This window comes from Vanellus vanellus, assembly GCF_965231255.1.
Source record: "Vanellus vanellus genome assembly, chromosome: 4".
Taxonomy (NCBI): Eukaryota; Metazoa; Chordata; class Aves; order Charadriiformes; family Charadriidae; genus Vanellus; species Vanellus vanellus.
Window position 1 is genome coordinate 16,939,175 of NC_138909.1, and position 19,624 is coordinate 16,958,798.

A 19,624-nucleotide genomic window follows, 5' to 3' on the forward strand; every position below is an offset into this window, starting at 1 on the left:
GTAACATTTCGCAGAATTAATCTCTCTTTTGTGTTTTATTTTCAATAATCAAAGAAAAAAGCCATCATACAGGGATGGACTGTAAAGCAGACTGTTATCAAATGCAGTGAAACACAATGCGTGATTTGTGTTTTCTTTAACTGATTTAAATCACAGCTGAATTGCAAATCCCTCCTTGTCAGAGAGAACGCAAAGCCTGGGCAGCTCTAGAGTTCTAGCAAACCTGAACGTTGACCTTGCACATCTTTTCTTTCACTTTTTGAATGCTCGTGAACTTAATTTGAGTGTAAGTCTTTCAAGGATCAGTCTGAAACAGTGTTTTTGAACTCAGCTGGGTCATAGGAACTTTCTCAGCACTCTATTCTAATTTGCAGTTTTGCTATAATAAAAGCCCCAAATATATTGCTACTGTCTAGACATTTTATCTGAAACAAGTGTCCTTTGTAGTCTCAGAGGACTTTTCTATTTTATTTCCAGTAAATCAAAGTCTGTGAAGAGCTTTGGTTCTTATTAAGACATACCCTTCACAGTCCAGGGACTGCCAACAGAGGCAAGCCATTGACAGTTCATTTACATATAAGTGATGACTTCCATCAGGTAGTTGGCTCAAAAATACAATGGACGTTTAGAGCATATCCAATATTTCTTGTTCTTTGATGAGCATCAAGTGCCAATTTATACATAGAAACCGACTATTGGAAAGTGAAGGCTTCTCTTCACTGACCTTACACTGTCTTTTGCAGATCTGGAGTGACACGTCGTCATTCCACCAAACGCAAGTTCATCCCTCCAGAGGCATGGAAAGCAAGCTGGTATCAAGAAACATCAAAACAACCATAAGTTTCACAGAAGAATACCCTGGCCGCCTTCACCGGTAGTGCAAGTCACCCCATTTACTGTAAAGCAACCAGCAAGGTTTGGATTTGCCAGGGGGGGTGCTGCTGCTGCCTTGAGCACAGCCGGACAAACAGCCACACTCTCCCCTGGAGCTGGAAGGAGCGGGGAGAGAGGGCAGCCACCTGCCAAGGGTAACCTGGATGGAGCTCCTGACAGTGGATGTTAATGGATTCACAGCTGGAACAAATACAGCTTTACAAGGCAGAGGGAGGTGACCAGCCTGCTGTGGGCTGCAGCTGGCTCGGGCAAAGGCAAAACAGGGTTCAGTCCTTGATACGGTTTAGCACTTAGGTGTTATGGCGAGTGGAGGAGCGGAGGAACCAGTGGTGAACCGTACCCAAAGGTCTGGCAGTGGCAACGGATGATAGACGTGGACCCGCTGCCTGGAGAAGATGAGGGAAAGCAAACCACCCAGGTTAATGTTAGTTGCTTTACTTAGGGTGTTATTGGAAAGCATTATTTACAAGGTGAAGAGCGTGGCAGAAGAATTTTTAGAAAATAATAGAAATATAATAATAGAACATTTTAGTTAATAAAAATAACAGGAAAAAGGAAGTAACAGAAAATAAAAATATTTAAAATACTGAAAAAGACTGAAATAGGCAGAGGGGAGCATGTGTACCCTCCTTCTAGTAGCTGGACGGAGCCACAGTAGATGTCCCACAAAAGCATCTATTCAGAAAATCATTTTTTACATTTGTATTAGAAAGGATGAAGGAAAGGAAAGAAGTAGCCTTCCAATTACCCGACTATTTCCACTGAGAGAAAGCGGGCAGAATCCATGCAGCAGCAGGAGCAAACACTTCAACTCTTGTCCAAATTTTCATCTGCACCAGGTTACCCTCAAAGCTGCAGCATCGCTTGTTCATGTATAATACGCTTATGGCTTCAAACTAACCAGCAGGAGGGTGGTAAACTGGTAAACTGGTTGGTCATTTTTAATCTCAGAAATGATAATCTATTGACTTCTTTCTGCCAGATGCTTCAGCACCTTGTTTTGGCAGAATGGGCATTAGCAGCTGGGGATGGACAGTTGGAAACTCCTAAAGGGCATCAGCTGGCAGTGGATAGACACTTCTCCCTAAGCAGCACATCTATTTTAGAGGCTCCCCGTTGCCTCTCACCTCCAGGTGGGCTGGAGGCTGAACAGCTGCCGGTGTGCCTGTGCGGCAACGGGGAAGAAAACACTGTGGACATAATATCCCTTAACCGTTTTCCTGCATCAGTTGTCAGCTATGCTTACAGGACAAAAGAAACAAGCCCTGCCTGCAGTCCTCAATACTTGCCTCCATGCTGCACAACTGATTTATACCAGCTTCAGGGACAGAAGTACCACTGCACCCATTCAGAAAAATTAGAGGTGCTGTGTACTCTTTTAGGCCCCAAATTCTGAAATACTTACTGAATTTTGACTGAAGGATGTTGCTCCTCCATTTCCAGAAAGACTGTCAGAACAAATACTTGCCCCTTAAGCAGGTTAAAGAAAAAAGACCTAAAAAAAGAAACCCACTGCCTTATATGTTGCCCTAGGAAGGTTGCTGGCTCATACAATTTTACATTTTTCATACCAATTGACTATGTCGTAGTGTATTGAACTTTGAATCCATTGTGTACATTGTACACTGATTCGCCCTATCATATACAAATTGATACATACATTTTAAAAAATCGTCTAAAATTATGTAACCTGCTGGATTTTCACATTTATTTTTATCTCCTTGTTAAGGAGTTCTTCAATGTGAAGGAGTCCTGTGTCCTGCTTACTCTCAGATTTAATATTCTTTCCTTACAAAAGAGTGTCTCTACACTAGAATTTGATTTCTAAAGACTTCACCAGCTACTTCTCATGCAGTGGCACCAGAAATCCCGATCAAAGAGGTGATTTTCTTTTCCACTCTCTCATTGAAGAAGTTGTAATGCAGCTGACACTTGAAAATCAGCTTCCTTTGACTTTTGATTTGAAGATGCTGCAATAAAAAATAAACATTTATTAATTAGAATTATATCAGAAGTTTAATAATTAGAAGCTTGACAACAAAGGCCAATAACATTTCAACACTAAACCACCAAATTCTACATTCTTAGAAGACTGATAAATGTCTTTTCCCAGCTTTTCCCATTCAGAAAACCTAGGATGACTTTTCAGACTATTTCAGGGAGACCAAGCTCATATTCTAAATAAACAAATTATTAGCCAGAGTGACTTGACTGCCTCTGTTTACAGAACCATTTTGTATTTGCAAGCAAAGCTCAGTTCAGGTGTCCAAGTAAGATGTGAAATCACTAAGTTATTCCTAGTTTCATTCACTGGATTCCTCTAAGTCAGTAAGTTTGCAGGCCACGTAGAACTGTTATCCATGTGATCAAAGAGAAATTACCGCTGGTTTGCATTACTCTCAATTTTTACAAAACTTTTCTTTTTTAATTTATAAACCTCATAACATATATCCTTAATTTGGCCGTACTATAATATACAGTTTTTTAGTTTCAGTATTTGCTAACACAGTTGGGCAGTAACTTTTCTTATAAAAGGAGAAACTGAGCCAGATATATAAAATGCAATCCTTATAAAAAGGGAAAGAACTATTTTTAACATTTTATAAAGCAAAATAACAGAAAAGAAAGATATTTACCATGTGGTCCTGTAACTCCAGGAATCTGGAATCTCCCTATTTTATTTATATTGGCCTGAAGTGGGGCCTTGTTTTGGTGTATATAGAGGAGTGGGGCAGCTTGTTTAAGAATTTTTTCTCATCCTGACCAAACCAAGGAAGAAAAATATCACCAGCACATGACGAGAGGAAAGACTTATTAGCACCCATCCAGAAGGAAGAAAGATAGGACCGCAACCAGACTCCTGTACATCAGCCAGTCATACCTACAGGAGGATATAAAAGTTGACACAGAAGCTCCTAAGTACCAACACTTCGCTTCCCCCAAACCGAACACTTCTTTGTCATCTTTATGTCCCCTGGAGAAACACTCCTAAGACGCAAGTGAAAGGGGAGTGCTAAGGGAGCCAGGTATGACCGCATTAGGTACACAAGGTCATGCTTCGCATGCTTCACCAAGAATAGAAAAATACGTATTTTTACGACTGAAAGGTAAGTTCGCAGTAAGAGGAGGAAGAAATACTGCTTTCTGTACTGCATTCATAAAGCAGTCCCTTACCAGCTCAGCTTGTTGCACAGAAGTGCCTCCCGCAGTAAATACTCGTTTGAAAATAGGACCAACACCATCCAGAGCTATGTTCTTGGTATGTATTTTGGCTTGCTTTAAAGTAAAATAAAATAACATATATTTAGCTTTAAAATGGCACATATTTGGCACAGTTTTGATGAATAGGAGTTTACCATGTGGATATTACTTTCTACAGAAAATAGACTATTCAAAAGAAATAACAAGAGCAGGATGCTTTCTAATATGTTCCAAAAGGAGAGAAAACAAACACACACACACAGAGACAAACAAACAAACAAACAAAGGACTTCGTTCTGCAAATACTTGCACATGTGAGAAAACAGCACTTTGCTGCCTCCGTGCCAGTTGTTATTTTCGCAGGAAGGAGGACCGATTCACTTCTGACAAGACTAGGATTAATGCCATCGAAGTAACAGGTAGTCAAATCACTTCCACAGACGTAAAGCAACCTTGTGGTTTTTCTTTTAAAGCTGTTTGTCGTTCATACAACAGAGAATTCAAATGATGCACACTGACACACGCACACAGACCCCCATTTCGTGCATCTAACCAGTCCCACACCACTGAAAAACGTTGGCTCAACAGGTCCCACCAATCCCATTATTGCTGATGGTGAACTTGCAGGGTGAGATTGGCAGAAGGCTCTGTGTTGCAGACAGGCTTTGTGGGGTAGGTTAGGGACTACGCAGCATACGGAGACCTATTTAAAGAGTTTTCCTTCCTGCATCGCTCTGGTCAATGCAGCCAACACCATTTTGGCCACTGTGTTACTCCTGCTGTGTCCTGATGTCAAACGTGTTCCTTATGAATCCTCTTAAAAGATTATTTGCACCTTTAACACTCTGACTGAGCAATGCAGTCCTCAGTGACAGTCTCCAACTGGAAAACAGAATTGGAATCACTGGAGAATAATTATAAAGAGTATAGAAAGAAACAATTGCCAAGAACATTTATATTATGATTTCAAAGTCTAACCAAGCCTCTCCTCCATCAGTAGTGAAAACAAGGAGACAGGAGGAGAATAACAACAGAAGGGATAAGAAAGAGAAGCAGCTGGAAGAAATAAGCAGGAAGCCCCAGAATGGAAACTCTCTTGGCAGGATATGTGGAAAATAGACCCATATCCATAAAGCTGAACTGTATAAAATAATCCATTACCAAATAAAGATTTAAATAATAGACATATTTAAATTTTGCTATTACCTATTCTGCTCAAGTAAAGAAAACAAATGGACCTTTGGTAGTTTAGAGAACTGTCCAAATAAGGGTCAAGTGAAACTGATTGCTTCCTCTGCATGTTGGACATGGTCTCTTCAGGTTTTACATATGGAGACTGTCTCACCAAAACTCTCCTTGTTGGATAGAGTACTTGTGGCTTCTCAAAGTCTCACCAGCACTGAGATGTGCCAGAAGTGGGAGTGGGAAGTACAGGAAACACCACCAGAAATATTTAATTTTAAAAAGCCCCAAAACCCAGCATGTTGTTAAACCAACAAAAAACTGACCACACAAAGTATCCTTCACAATTACTCCTCAACTTATAGAGCAGATAAACAAAAAGCTGCCATAAGCCAGCTCTCCAAGAGAAACCCGTGCTACCTAAACATTAACTTGTAGTGTTCACACATGAAGCTGTACAAGTATACTGCACAGTAGAGGCGGCCACTTTACAATTTCTCAACGGCATTGCGATGAGATACAGATACTGAATGTTTTTCCTGTGGGCAAAAGAATTAGGAAAGTCTAAACCAGATTATTTAAATGAATTGGTTTTTACATGTTCATTTCTGCAACTGTTTTTTGCTTTTGATAAATGCCTCAAACACACTTAGTGACTGTGGTAGTGCACTGTAACTGATTGCCTCAGTTTCCTCATCCTGAAAGTTAGGATAATACTGAACCCTTTTGCAACCGTTTTTTTAAAAGCTATAGAAAAATTCTGTATCACCTGGTGTTAAAAGTGCAGCAGCAAATATGCGTGTTCTGTTGGTCAGGCTCAGAGGTACAGCGACCTAACTCACCCTGGGCAAAGTTACTCTGAACTGAATAAAGGCAGAATTGTACGACTTTGTCACAGAATCAGCTGCAAGTCCAACTGCAAGTTCTAGTCACAGAGGAAAGTTGAAGAACTACAAATGATTCTTAAGGGAAAGCATTTTTAGGCAGTATCACGAATAGAGGTATTCAGTTTTTGCATGGCTGGCCACTGAAAACTTCTGAAATTGAAGATGAAATCAAGCATGACCTGGAACACTGGAAGGTAAAGCAAACAGGGTCAGTTTGGTCCTTCCATGAGAAGGAAGCTGTAGGCAGAAATATTGAGGGATACCTCTCTTGAGCTTCCTAGCTAATTTTTGTTAGCATGAATGAATCATATTTAAGTTGCTTTCCAATTTTAAGATAATATCATAGAATCATAGAATGGTTTATGTTGGAAGGGACCTTGAAGATCATCGAGTTCCAACCCCCCTGCCATAGACAGGAACACCTCCTTTGACCTGTTGGCCACACCTCTTTTGATGCAGCCCAGGATACGGTTGGCCTTCTGGGCTGCGATCACACACTGCTGGCTCATGTTGAGCTTCTCGTCAATCAGCACACCCAGGTCCTTCTCCTCAGAGCTGCTCTTCAGGCATTCCCTGTCAAGCCTGTATTTGTGCTTGGGATTGCCCCGTCCCAGATGTAGGACCTTGCCCTTGGCCTTGTTGAACTGCATGAGGTTGGCTTGGGCCCACCTCTCCAGCCTGTCCAGGTCCCTCTGGATGGCATCCCTCCCCTCCAGCGTGTCTACCTTGGTGCCTACAGCTTGCTATCATCGGCAAACTTGCTGAGGGTGCTCTCAACCCCACTGTCCATGTTGCCGACAAAGATGTTGAATAGTACAGGTCCCAGTACCAACCCCTGAGGAACGCCATTTGTCACTGCTCTCCACTTGCACATCGAGCAGTTGACTGCAACTCTTTGAGTGCGACCGTCCAGCCAGTTCTTTATCCACTGAGTGGTCCATTTGTTGAATCCATATCTCATCAATTTAGAGACCAGAATATTGTGTGGGACGGTGTCAAACACTTTGCACAAGTCCAAGTAGATGACATCGGTTGCTCTTCCCTTGTCCACTGCTGCTGTAACCCCTTTGTAGAAGGCCACCAAATTTGTCAGGCATGACTTGCCCTTGGTGAAGCCATGCTGGCTGCCACCAATCACCTCTTTATTTTCTATGTGACTTAGCAGAGTTTCCAGGAGGATCTTCTCCATGATCTTGCCAGGTACAGAGGTGAGACTGACTGGCCTGTAGTTCCCTGGGTCTTCCTTATTTCCCTTTTTGAAAATAGGGGTTATGTTTCCTCTTTTCCAGTTGGCAGGAACCTCACCAGACGGCCACAACTTCTCAAATATGATGGCTAGTGGCTTAGTGACTTCGTCTGCCAGTTCCCTCAGGACACACAAATGTATCTCATCAGGTCCCATGGACTTGTGCACCTTCAGGTTCCTTAGATGGTCTTGTACTTGATCTTCACCTACAGTGGCCAGTTCTTCATGTTCCCAATCCTCACCTTTGCATTCTGCGTCGTGGGCAGTATGGCTGCAGTCCTCGCCGGTGAAGACTGAGGCAAAAAAGTCATTGAATACCTCAGCTCGGTCTCTGTCCCAGGTAACCAGCTCTTGCATTTCCTTACAGAGAGGGCCCACATCTTCCCTAGTCTTTCTTTTCTCATTGACATACTTAGAGAAGGATTTTTGTTTGTCTTAATGTCCCTGGCCAGATATAGTTCTATCTGGGCTTTAGCTTGTCTGACCTGATCCCTGGTTACTCGAACAATTCCTCTACATTCCTCCCAGGCTACCCGCCCCTGTTTCCACTCCCTATAGGCCTCCTTTTTCCTTTTGATCATGTCCAGGAGCTCCTTGTTCACCCAGGCAGGCCTCCTGGCATTTCTGCCTGCCTTCCTCTTTGTAGGGATGCATCACTCCTGAGCTTGGAGGAGGTGATCCTTGAATATTAACCAACTTTCTTGGGCCCTTCTTCCATCCAACGCTTCATCCCATGGCACCATACCAAGCAGATTCTTCAAGAGGCCAAAGTCAGCTCTCCCAAAATCCAAGGTGGTCAGCTTGCTGTGCACCCTCCTCGCTGCCTCGAGGATCTTGAACTCAACCATTTCAGGGTCACTAGAGCCCAGGCTACCCTTGAGTTCGACACTGTCTACCAGCCCCTCCTTGTTGGTAAGAACAAGGTCCAGCAAAGCTCCTCTCCTCATTGGCTCCTCAACCACTTGGAGAAGGAAGTTGTCGTCAATGCAATCCAAGAACCTCCTGGATTGCCTATGCCTGTCTGTGTTACTCTTTCAACAGATGTCAGGGTGGTTGAAGCCACCCATGAGGACCAGGGTCTGTGAATGTGATGCCACCCCTATCTGTCTATAGAGGGCTTCATCCGCTTGGTCTTCTTGATTGGGTGGCCTGTAGCAGACCCCCACTGTAGTGTCCCCTGCTCCCTATTTCCCTTTAATCCTGACCCATAGGCTCTCAGTTGGCTCTTTATCCATCCCTAGGCTGAGCTCCATGCATTCCAGCTGCTCGTTGACTTATAAGGCAACACTGCCGCCTCATTTCCCTTGCCTGTTTCTCCTGAAGAGCCTGTAGCCTTCCATGCCAACACTCCAGTCGTAGGACTGGAGTGCACTAGAGAAGCATAAGTCACCTTCCCTGTTTAGATGGATCCTATTGCATCTGTTTACTGGCACTAGACATAAAAAGTACAGTTATAGTCATTAAAAGGGACTATGAAGACATGCTATTTAATTTTTGAACCACTGGTGTTCCTGTAACTACTTAGTATCATAACTATTTTTATAACAAAAAGAATTTCTTGGTTTTTTTTTCTTTTTCACTTCAGCTCTTTGCAGAAGCAATGGAGCTATAAAAACACCTCAGTCCTATGCTGGCTCAAGTCAGCAGCAATATTGTAACGTAAGTTTCTGTTGCAAAAAATTCATTAAAAGCAAAGACGACAGCTTGACTTTCAGATCACAGGCAGAGTTACAGGGCTGGCATGTAAAGAAAAAAAAATCATATTCTTATTGGATATGGAATTCTCTGAGATAATAAATATGGAAACCTATAATGACATTTTCGGTCAGTCTCCTGAACATAACTAATAATCAGATAGTCTGCTGTTTCACAACCTTGGCTGCAATTTACAGTTAGACATAGGCAGATTTCCCAACTCACCGCAGCAGCAACACAAATGAAAAGTGAGATGTACAGAGGGATGTGAACAATGGGAAAAAGCAAAGAATTCTAGCAGAAAAGCAGAGATGGATGAGCATTAGAAAGCTTAGACCTTTTGTCTACTTTTTTTAGCTAAACTAGAGGTTGAGAAGTGAGGGCTAGCCCTCATCCATGAGGAATGCCGTTGCCCCTCAGAGTGTCAGGGTAAAGGCTGCCAGCACATGGAGACACAGCCTCACCTCGACTTCAGAGCAACACCAATGACCAAAAGTTCAGGCATGTTGCCTGCCTCCAATGAAAAAAGGTTCCTTTACCTGAAGCACGCCTTTTAAAGTTGGGAAATCCAATGTAACAGCACCTGGAGAAAGGCAACTGGAGTGACCCGGGTCTCTGAAAGCTCCTGAGAGACAAATCTGGTAATTTTAGAGGAAGCCTATACTTTATACAATAAACCAATTTCAAAATCACGAAGTTTGAATACGTGCAGTTTTATATATGTGACGTGAAGTCATGGGATCCTCTTAAAATATGATTCATTGATTCTACGATCCTTTTAAAATACATGCAGGTGAGTACCAGCTCTCTCACTGTCCAGTTCCCCCAATGTGTCCAGTGTTCACTATGTATATAAGATTGCATTTTGATCTAACGTCTTGGAAAATCATTCATTATTATTTTAAATCCAGAAGAACAAATGCTGGAAGAATGTAATTTCAAAATGAGTAGAAGTGACAAAAGAAAGCAACAAACAATAAAAGAAAAACAATACTGAAATATTAGCTGTTACAAACTTGAAAATGTTCTATTCTATTTTCTTTACATATAATCCAAAGCTGCTTCATCATGTCTCCATTAGCACTTCTCGTATCTTAGCTACAGTATATGCCTGCTGATATGGGATTGTGTTCTGTGCATTATGGCTGGTTATATATTTCTCAAAAGTTAATCCACTTTGAAATTTATTAAGCAGTAAAACTAAAATTCTATTAACCTTAATGGGATTTACACAAGGGAATTCACACTTAATATGGATGCAACACTGATGCTTAAAACTGTTGCCAGGAAAAGAAAAGACAGACTTAGTGTAGTTAAAGCAAAGCCATCGCATTTTCTATTTATGTAGTCCTTCACAAGGGTAATCCTCTGTGTATTAAGGACAGAAGAAAAAGCCACAGACTGGTTAGTATTTAAGCTTTTCAGATGCCAAGCGAGATAACAGCATTTGCCAATAAAGGGTGGTCTTATTGGTGTGGGACTAATAAACCGTGGTAGAAGTATGGAAAGGCATTATCTTCAGTTTTCTTATGGGTCCTGAAAGAGCTGTTGCTCACGTTTTCTACTGTATAATGCCGTACAATAACACTGCTGTTGGAATACGTTCCCTGTAATATAATATACATGTAATATAATGAATACAAATTCACATTCTCCCTGTAAAAGCCATCCCTCACAACCAAACTAAAGTAAAACTCCCCAGATTTTTCTCAAGAGAATATTCAACTCCGTTGTTTCCAGGGTAAAATTAATTGTGGACTAGCCTCTAAATCATCTAGTTAACACGTGGGAGATGATTGACTTCATTTGGAAAGGCTGAGTAATCTCTGAGTATGTGATCCTAGATTCAGTTTTCCAAGAAGAAATTAATTGGACGCAAAGTACCAAAATTTGCTGAAGAGCTCAGATTTCAATGGGAGAGAATAGGAGGTCTGGAGTTTTGTTCAAAGGGGACCATTTAATGGCAGGTGCATCAGAGTGAGGGCTGCACCGAAAAACATAGAGAGCTTGGGGCTTGATGCCTTACCTGTGCCAGGGAGGAATGGCATTTGGAGCAGACCCTGCTGCAGGAGTGACAGCAGAAGCCGGAAAGCATTTTCGCTCCTGCAGGTCAAACTGTGGGACTGCCTGGGCTTTCAAGCTTTGTGGGGTGACACACAGGAGCTGTAACAATCAGTTAACTCTTCTGAGCGTGGCCACGGTTAAGAAGTTGTCTTTGAAGAGGTTTCATGGGTTTCAAAGTGGCACATCAGACACATTTTGGGTACTCACGTGACAGAAAGGTTGAATTATTTGTCCTGGCACTTTGTCCTAGGATTACATTTCACTCAAAGCAAACAGTATTATCCAGGTGGTATCTTGCCCTGGCAGCCTTATATACCAGTCCCAATGAAAACATTTGTAATACTGAGGTCTAATCTTCTTCAGCATAAAATCAAATAAAAGCCCTTGGAATAATCATGAAGGAATTAGAAAAAGAAAATCCTGTGTAAATTACTAGAAACATTTCAGACTTCTCAAGGTTCCTAATTTGGATTCCCTGACATAAAAATAGCAGCTTGAAACAAAACTACTGAAATAATGCTGTAGTAGAAATAAATTGGTAATTTTAGAATAAACCACATTGTAAATGCACTTGGATATACTGACATTAACGGGAAATCTGAAATGACGCAAAAGAATCACTTCCTTTCTTATGCTACTTTTCTTTCATTAGGAATTAAATATTCACGAAATAAAGCCTTTCTCGTGCTCTTAGCACCTCTGCCCTTCTTTATCGATGCAACCCTGATACCCTAACACTAACATAAAGCTTTCTAATACGGATTTGCAGCTAGAAGTCTGGTTTGTTATTCCGTTCATGTCATTCTGCCCAGAAGTGTTTTGAAGACAGCCATTTTAAAGCCACTAAAGTTGAGTTCATCTCTGTGCAGCAGGATCAGCTCTGTCAACATTCTTCATTAGCCAAGATAAGCTATGGAAAAATCTGACAATGAAATTAGATGATGTAGAGATGAATTTAATGCTAACTATCTTCTGAACACAGAGATAATTTGAGTTTGGTCTTACAGTAAGCTTTCTCAAACACAGAATCAGAGCGGGGCTACATACTGTGAATCTCAGCCTGGACCTTTTTTCTCCATGTGGGCTCTACCCATTGGGGTATGTGGGTTCATTTGCAAGGGCATTTGCATTTGAAGATTGGGGCCTTCTGTATTTTGGATTGTGTTCTCCTTTTCATCACCTAATTGCAATAATAGAAGCAGGACGGAAAGCGATTTGTCTTTACATATGTGTGCCAGGAATCTTGAAATGGCGGTTGATTTTGGTCATAGCAACTGCTCTTCCTAGAAAAAAAAAAGAACAGGAAGCACAGGAAGAAAGTCCTGAGCCAATCTTTTAATAAAATGTCTGAGACTGGACAGTCAGGTACCCAAATCTTCATTTGAAAAAAACAATAAAGCATGGAATAGAAGAGATTTTTTATTCATGAGCCCCCCAAACTTAATGGAACCTCTCCCTGATATCCAAAACCCTAGGATCGAGGCTCATATATGCAAACAGCAACCTGTCAGACCAGTGGGGGCTTGGAGCCTTTCAGCATTGCAACACACAAACGCGCTAGCTGCGGACTGCAACAAAGAGGCAGAACTAGGCAGGAACCCACTAACGGTTTCGGTACTGGCTGCCAATGCAGAACATGCCAGCTGCTTGTCAGAGCATGTACGCACTGGTTGGTGGCTTAGATCGCATGGGCAGGCAAAGTGCCCGTGTGGTGAGCGAGGTCTCCGCTCACCTGCTGCTCTTGCACGCAAGCGTTCAGGGTCCCACCAAACTCTCTAATACTAAGTTTAATACCTAGTCCCACGTTGGATATGAACAGCACGTAGTTCCCCACAGTGGCTGCATTTTCCAACCAGGAGTTAGAAACAGTGTTTACGTACCTCTCTGGATCGGAAAAGAAGATTAGCCATCCCAGGGAGCTTTTTCTTGAACCCTCTAACACGCAGGCTGAGGAAACCGAATACCTCTGAACATTTATGCTATAGTCCCATGCAGTGCACTGAATTTCATGCTAAGATCGTTGAAACAAATAGTGCATTGCTCATCTTGGTTTTGTTTTTTTTTTTTTTGTAGTGATATTGAAGGAAATTTTACATTCAAATGCTATCTGTCTTGAATTAATGAGGACAAGAAGCATGCAGTACATTGCTACATATTTTCAGTAGCCCTTATGTTGTTTTCACCCCGTGAATGTTCTTGAGGGGAAATATAACACACAAAAAGACATATATGAAAGGGGAAAGTAGTTATACTGAATTCTCTCTCCCTTCCTACTCGTATATCTGTCTTTATTCTTTCTGCAAAATATCCCCATGGCTGATGGGCCACATGAGAAATGATAGAGAGAAATATTGAGCCAAAAAAAAAAAAAATTGAAAAGGTTTATTTCCTGGAAAAAAACTATGCAGCAAATGGAGAACAGGCATCATAATTCTTTCCTAATATTATAAATTCTTTACCTCTCCAATCGTATTCAGTAAGGACACAGCCACTGCATCTGTACTTCCTTGCTAATTTATAATGCTACACCATGCTCCAGCAACCAGCTTCCCAAATGCCCAGATCAGGCATCAGTCCGGATCAACACATATCCAGTCATAATTCCATGCTGCTAAAACCCACATAGCAGGAAATGGAGTTGCAAACAGGTTCGTGCACATGGATGCAGGAATTCAGAAGACCGGTAATCTGGACAAGCACAGATAGGATATCTGTAGGCTGGCTGTCCAAGACTGGTTTATTTTCTGCTATATTTCCTGGTTCACCACTCATGTTTATATATATACACACACGCACGTGTGTTTGTGTGTAATACGCACACATAAACATATTTATATGCACATATGTAAGTATATATATACGATCTTTTCTTCTCAAGTTTGTACCAATATTACCCTCAAATAAACAATTACATTATTATAAGCTTCACTGTATTATTTAAAAATACTACTTACAAGTTTCTATACATTTCATTGCATCCTTTTTTAAATAAATTCATGAAACTATTTTCATACAGCATTGCAATTCATTTCAGTTGAATATTCAGCCTTAATGGAATTAATATTTAACAGATTACTGCAATGTGTCCAAGACTGTTTGCTAAAGAACAGTATTATTTCTACTGCTGAATTTGAAGCAAGAATTCCTTGAACTCTGAGAAACTGAGAAAATTGGGATTTCACAACAGAATACTAGATCATGTCCTCATACAATGCTCCTGAAACACGCTAACATACCCGCACATCTGGGAAGCTGTTGCTATAAAATCTCTCTCGTGCAAGTAATCCTATTCAGCCTTTAGTCAAATTCCAACCATTCAACAAAGCTCATAATTTCCTGAAAAGTCAACATTTTCTTTCAGAGAAAGTGGACAGGGAATCAGATGATGAAATAGAAATGCTGAAATAAAAATGCTAAATTAAGAGTTTACAAGATAATGCATACTACTCAATTAAATCGCTTTGCATTTTTTTCCATTTTGCCAAGACACATTTTTCAATTTTTATATCTGGGAGCAGAAACCTTCTCATTAGCTGAAAACCATTACATAGTTAGTTAGCAACAAACACGTCTCTTGTCCTGTAAGGGTTTACTATTTTATCAATGCATGAATCTTGGGAAAACAACACTTCCTTCAGAATTAACTGACCTATACGAATAACTATAAATAAAAATATTTTATACTTTTGGGGCTTCTAAATTTTATTGTTCTCTGTATTTTCAGCTCTCATAGAAACCAAATTTTATCTGAAATAATTCTTCTCTGAGAAGCTACGGAGATTAAACACTATGATCTGTACATTTGTGACATCAGACATCCACTGTAAGAAAATGGGAAAGTACCGTGCAAACTGCACAGATTTGTGGCAATTAGTTTTATCTTTCCCAATCTTTCCAGAGCAAGCAAAGAAATGGCAGCACAGTACAAAGCCTCCTTTTTTTTTAGGGCTGTTATTACTAGTTGATGGAAAGTTGTCTTCAGAATTACTGTGATGGTTATAAGCCGTGCATGGATGTACTGCAACCAACTAAAAATATATTAGGCTCAGTTTCCTTGTTAAATCGTAGTAACTCTCTCCTCTTGATGTTCTCTCTGTATTTGAGTTGACCTCAAATACCGTTCCATTTATGGTCTGTATTTAGCCCCATAAACAGGGTAGTTAAAATAATTTCTATACAAAATCTGTAGAGGAATTTAGGTTCCTTCCCTATTAACAGGAAAAACAGATGCCAATGTTATTTGAGGTAAGGGGACAGTCACTGGACATGTAAATTGGACAGTTACTTAGATGTCCAATCCCATGAGCAAGTGTATTTTTTCCCTCTGTTATGCCCCAATATTTGCTGTATCCTGGGCACGTCCTCTAACCCTCAAAAAGTAGACTGAGAGTAGAAACCCAGTTTTCAGAATGACAGATGACAGAATGGTTGAGGTTCGAAAGGACCTCTGCGGGTCATCTTTTCCAGCCCCCCTACTCAAGAAGGGCTATCTACAGCAGGTTGCCCAGAACCATGTCCAGATGACTTTTGAACATCTCCAAGGCTGCAGATTCCACAACCTCTCAGGGAAGCCTGTCACCCTCACAGTAAAGAAGTGCTTCCAGATGCTCAGACAGAACCTGCTGTGTTTCAGTCTGTGCCCATTGCCTTTTACTCTATTACCTTCCCAGGAATCAAGGTAAGGCTGGCCAGCCTGTAGTTCCCTGGGTCCTCCTTTTTGCTCTTTTTGAAAACAGGAGTGACATTTTCTTTCCAACAGCCCTCAGAAACCTCTTCCAATTGCCATGAGCATTTGAATATAATTGAGAGAGGTCTTGCAATGACATCAGACACTCCCTCAGCACTTGTGGGTACATCCCACTGGGGCCACAGACTGACGTATGCCCATTTGGCTAAGTATTCCCATATCTGATTCCCTACTACCAAGAGAAAGCAAGTCTTCCTTGCTGCAGATTTTCCCCCTGATCTACGGGGCCTTGCACATCTGAAGGCCATTCTTGCTAGTAAAGTAAAGACTGAGGCAAAGAACACATTCAGTACCACAGCCTTTTCCATGTCCTGTGTCACCAGGTCTACCTTATTCAGCATTTTTTCCCATGTTTTCCCTAGTCTTCCTTTTGCTACCTATGTACATGTTGCCTTTGACATCTCTCACCAGATCCAGCTCCAGGTGGCCTTTGACTCGCCTCACTGTGTCCCTGCATATTCGGACAGTGTCTCTGTATTCCTCCCTGGTTTCCTGTTCCTGCTTCCACCTTTTCTATACTTCCTTTTTGTGTTTGAATTTGGCCAGGAACTCCTTACTCATCCATGCAGGCTTCCTAGCATTTTTCCTTGACGTCTGCTCTTTGGGATGGACTGGTCTTGAGCTTGGAGGAGGTTATTCTTGAATATCAACCAGCTTTCTTGCACTCCTCTTTCCTCTAGTGCCCTCTAGACTCTTTCAAGCCATTCCCCGAAGGGGCTAAAATCTGCTCTTCTGAAGTCCGGAGTTGTGATCTTGTTTTTTTGCCCTGCTCCCTCTTCTCCGGTTCCTAAACTTCACTATTTCTTAGTCACTGCAGCCAAGGTTGCCTTTGACCTTTGCATCCCCAGCAAGCCCTTACTTATTTGTAAGTGCGAGGTCCAGCAGACCACCTTCCCTCATTGGTTCCTCTATCACTTTTGTCAAGAAGTTGTCATCAATACTCTCCTAGAATCTCCTTTTGCTCTGCTGTATTGTCCCTCCAGCAGGTATTGGAGTGGTTAAAATCCCCCATGAGGACCAGGGTCTGTGAACACAAGGCTGCTTCTAGCTTTTGTAAAACGCTTTGTCTACTTGTGCTTCCTGATGGCAGCCTATAGCGGACACCCACTACGTCTCCCATCCCCATAAGCTCTCAGTTGGCTCCTCACCCATCCCCAGGTAGAGCTCCATGCACTCCAGCTACTTTCTCATCCCTCTCATTTTCCCAGCCTGTCCTTCCTAAAGAGTCCGTATCCCACCATTGCACCACTCCGGTCACGTAAGCCATCCCACCATGTCTCCATCATCGCAACAAGATGACAGTGCTGTGCCTGCATACAGACCTCTAATTAATCATGCTCATTCCCCATACTGCATGTGTTAGTGTCCAGGCACTTCAGAGAGGCACCCTGGCATGCAGATTTCCCAGAAAGGGCCGGGGAGGCGATTCCCCATAATGGTGCCTTACAGGCACTTCCTTGCTTACGTGCAAATGCTTGAGGTGACTCTGCTCAAGCCCTGTTTTGTTAATTATGTGTTCCCTTCATTCACATCACCTCAAGCCCTTGCAGAAGACCCAAGCAGCGCAGTACAGCCTTGTCTTTCAGCTGCCGTAGTCCTTTTTTTACATAGGCCCTGAGTAAAAAGTCCCAAAGCCTTTAGTAAGGACGTTGCCAAACTACTTCCAAGCCTCGCCCAAAAGATCTGCCTTGCTACCACATTTCAGAGCTCTACCCTGTTCACAGTAGTCACTGAGTCTTTGCAATAAAACCTCCTAATGCCCATATGTGGCAAGCATTTGCTGTTTACATAGCCATTAGCCAATCTTTCCAGAAGATTTCTTTCTTGCATGCCATTTTCTTACTCGGGTTACCAGTGCAAAAAACAGAGGCCTGTAGTAATATGTTTTAACGGGCAAAAACTCAAACATGAAGTCACAGCCATTTTTTTTTTTCAGATGTGCTTTTCAGCATAGTCTTAAGGCAACAGAAAAAACAATTTTTTTTTCTGCTTTCATGGTAAGATTTAGTTTAAAAGATTTTTTCTTCAGGCTGATATCTGCATTGAAAGCAAGATTTAATCAAGAATTACATTGCTTAATACTGTTTTGCAGAGCTTTGATTGATTGATTCAGCCTTCCCTTAGTCATATGACAAATGAATGGAATAAGGGTGAATAGTCTCCCTATCTGGTCTCTCCATGCTCTGTGGTATTCACGCCAGCCTTAGCCAAACTGCTTTTTAAGATCAGTCTAAAAAAAAGGTCAGAGCCTATCACAAACTACTGTTTCAAAGAAATATGCAAATTTTTCCTTGTTCCATATTCTCCTTAGCCTCCCACTACAATTATTAAATTACAGGGTATTAATAGAAACTAAATAAAGCATTCTGAAAAGACAAATTCCAAAGATGCAAAATTCAAATGCCAAATAGAGAGTGTGCAATTATGATCTTAAATAATTCTTATCGCATTTCATGCTAATATTAGCACTTCCAAAAAAACAAAAGAAAACGGCAGTATTCCCAGAGACGCTCCATTGAAACAGCATAGTGAGGCACAGAGAAAGATTCTTGGTGAATTCTTATATTTTCATGTTATGAACAAATAACATTTATCTCCAGTTACAATCGTAAAAAACATTTTGCGCTCAAAAAAGAATTTGTAATATTTATACAGTGATACTGAGAAAAAATTGTAGGGTTTTTTTTCTGAACTAATGCAATAGCAAAAATGAGTCTTTTCTGCTTAGATTTTTCAGAGAGCACAAATTAGCACAAACTTTTACTTAATTGGGCTCTTCAAGTAAGTACGCAGCAATGAGCATTAGTCTCTCCTCATTGCTTTTTAAAACCTTTATGTCTATCCAGGTCCCATAGCCTTACAAATTTTAATAGCCTTAATGAAGAAAAAGAGCATTGTTATTCAATTTGACTCAAGCAGATCTCCATTCAGAATGACAATGTCGCCATTCACAATGCTATTGTTAGAGTTCTGTTATCCTTTCTGTTTTAAATCTTGTTTTTCGGGAGTTTTTAACTTGCCGGTAATTTTTCTTCCTTGAATCTCAGGCTTAGCAAATAAAGTTGGTCAGTTGGTCGGTCAGTCAGTCAGTCTGTCTGTCTGTCTATTATCCACACACATAATCTATGTTCCTGCAGTACACAATGCCGACTGACAGAATTGTCCATTTGGTGACATTCAGAATATCACTTTATACAACTCAAAATCACCGTTGTTATAAAAAGTGGGGTTTGGCAAAAGATTTACCCACCATAAAATCAAATTAATTTGGATCTCCTGATGACAAAAATAATCTAATTGAATATTTCCAGGACTGATGTTTAAATATTTGCTTCTTTTAGCTTGTGGTTCTTTGCATGTACTGAGTCTCCAAGGTCTTTCTCACCCAGAATGGGTATATAACAAGGTATCACAAACTGAGTGGACACTTTTTCCTTTGATTTAGTATCTTATAATATATTAAGCAATTTTATCCCATTCGAGAGCATATTCTGTATTGGAGACGATTACATACCAGAGCAAGTTCATGAAAATCAAGTTTACATTTTGTAACCTGCAAACGTATGAAGGACGAAATCCTCATAATTCAGATTGCCAGGTTACATCAAGGAAGGCAAAAGGAATAGAGGTCCCATCTTTTTTGTTAAGTAAAAAAAAAAAGAGTGAAAGCCATTACATTTCAGCAGGAAATGTAGGATCTTTGGATCC

The 19,624-nt window shown here is 41.1% G+C and overlaps 1 protein-coding gene across 1 annotated transcript in view; it reads right to left on the reverse strand.

Annotated features, from left to right (window-relative positions):
- Positions 1–2,767: 2,767 nt before the first annotated feature.
- Positions 2,768–19,624, reverse strand: part of IQCM (IQ motif containing M) — a gene marked incomplete at both ends in the record, with an annotated part of 108,791 nt that continues 91,934 nt past the window's right edge. Inside the window, 2 exon segments of the mRNA XM_082482457.1 lie at positions 2,768–2,811; positions 2,814–2,864. Coding sequence (XP_082338583.1) covers positions 2,768–2,811; positions 2,814–2,864 — 95 coding nt within the window.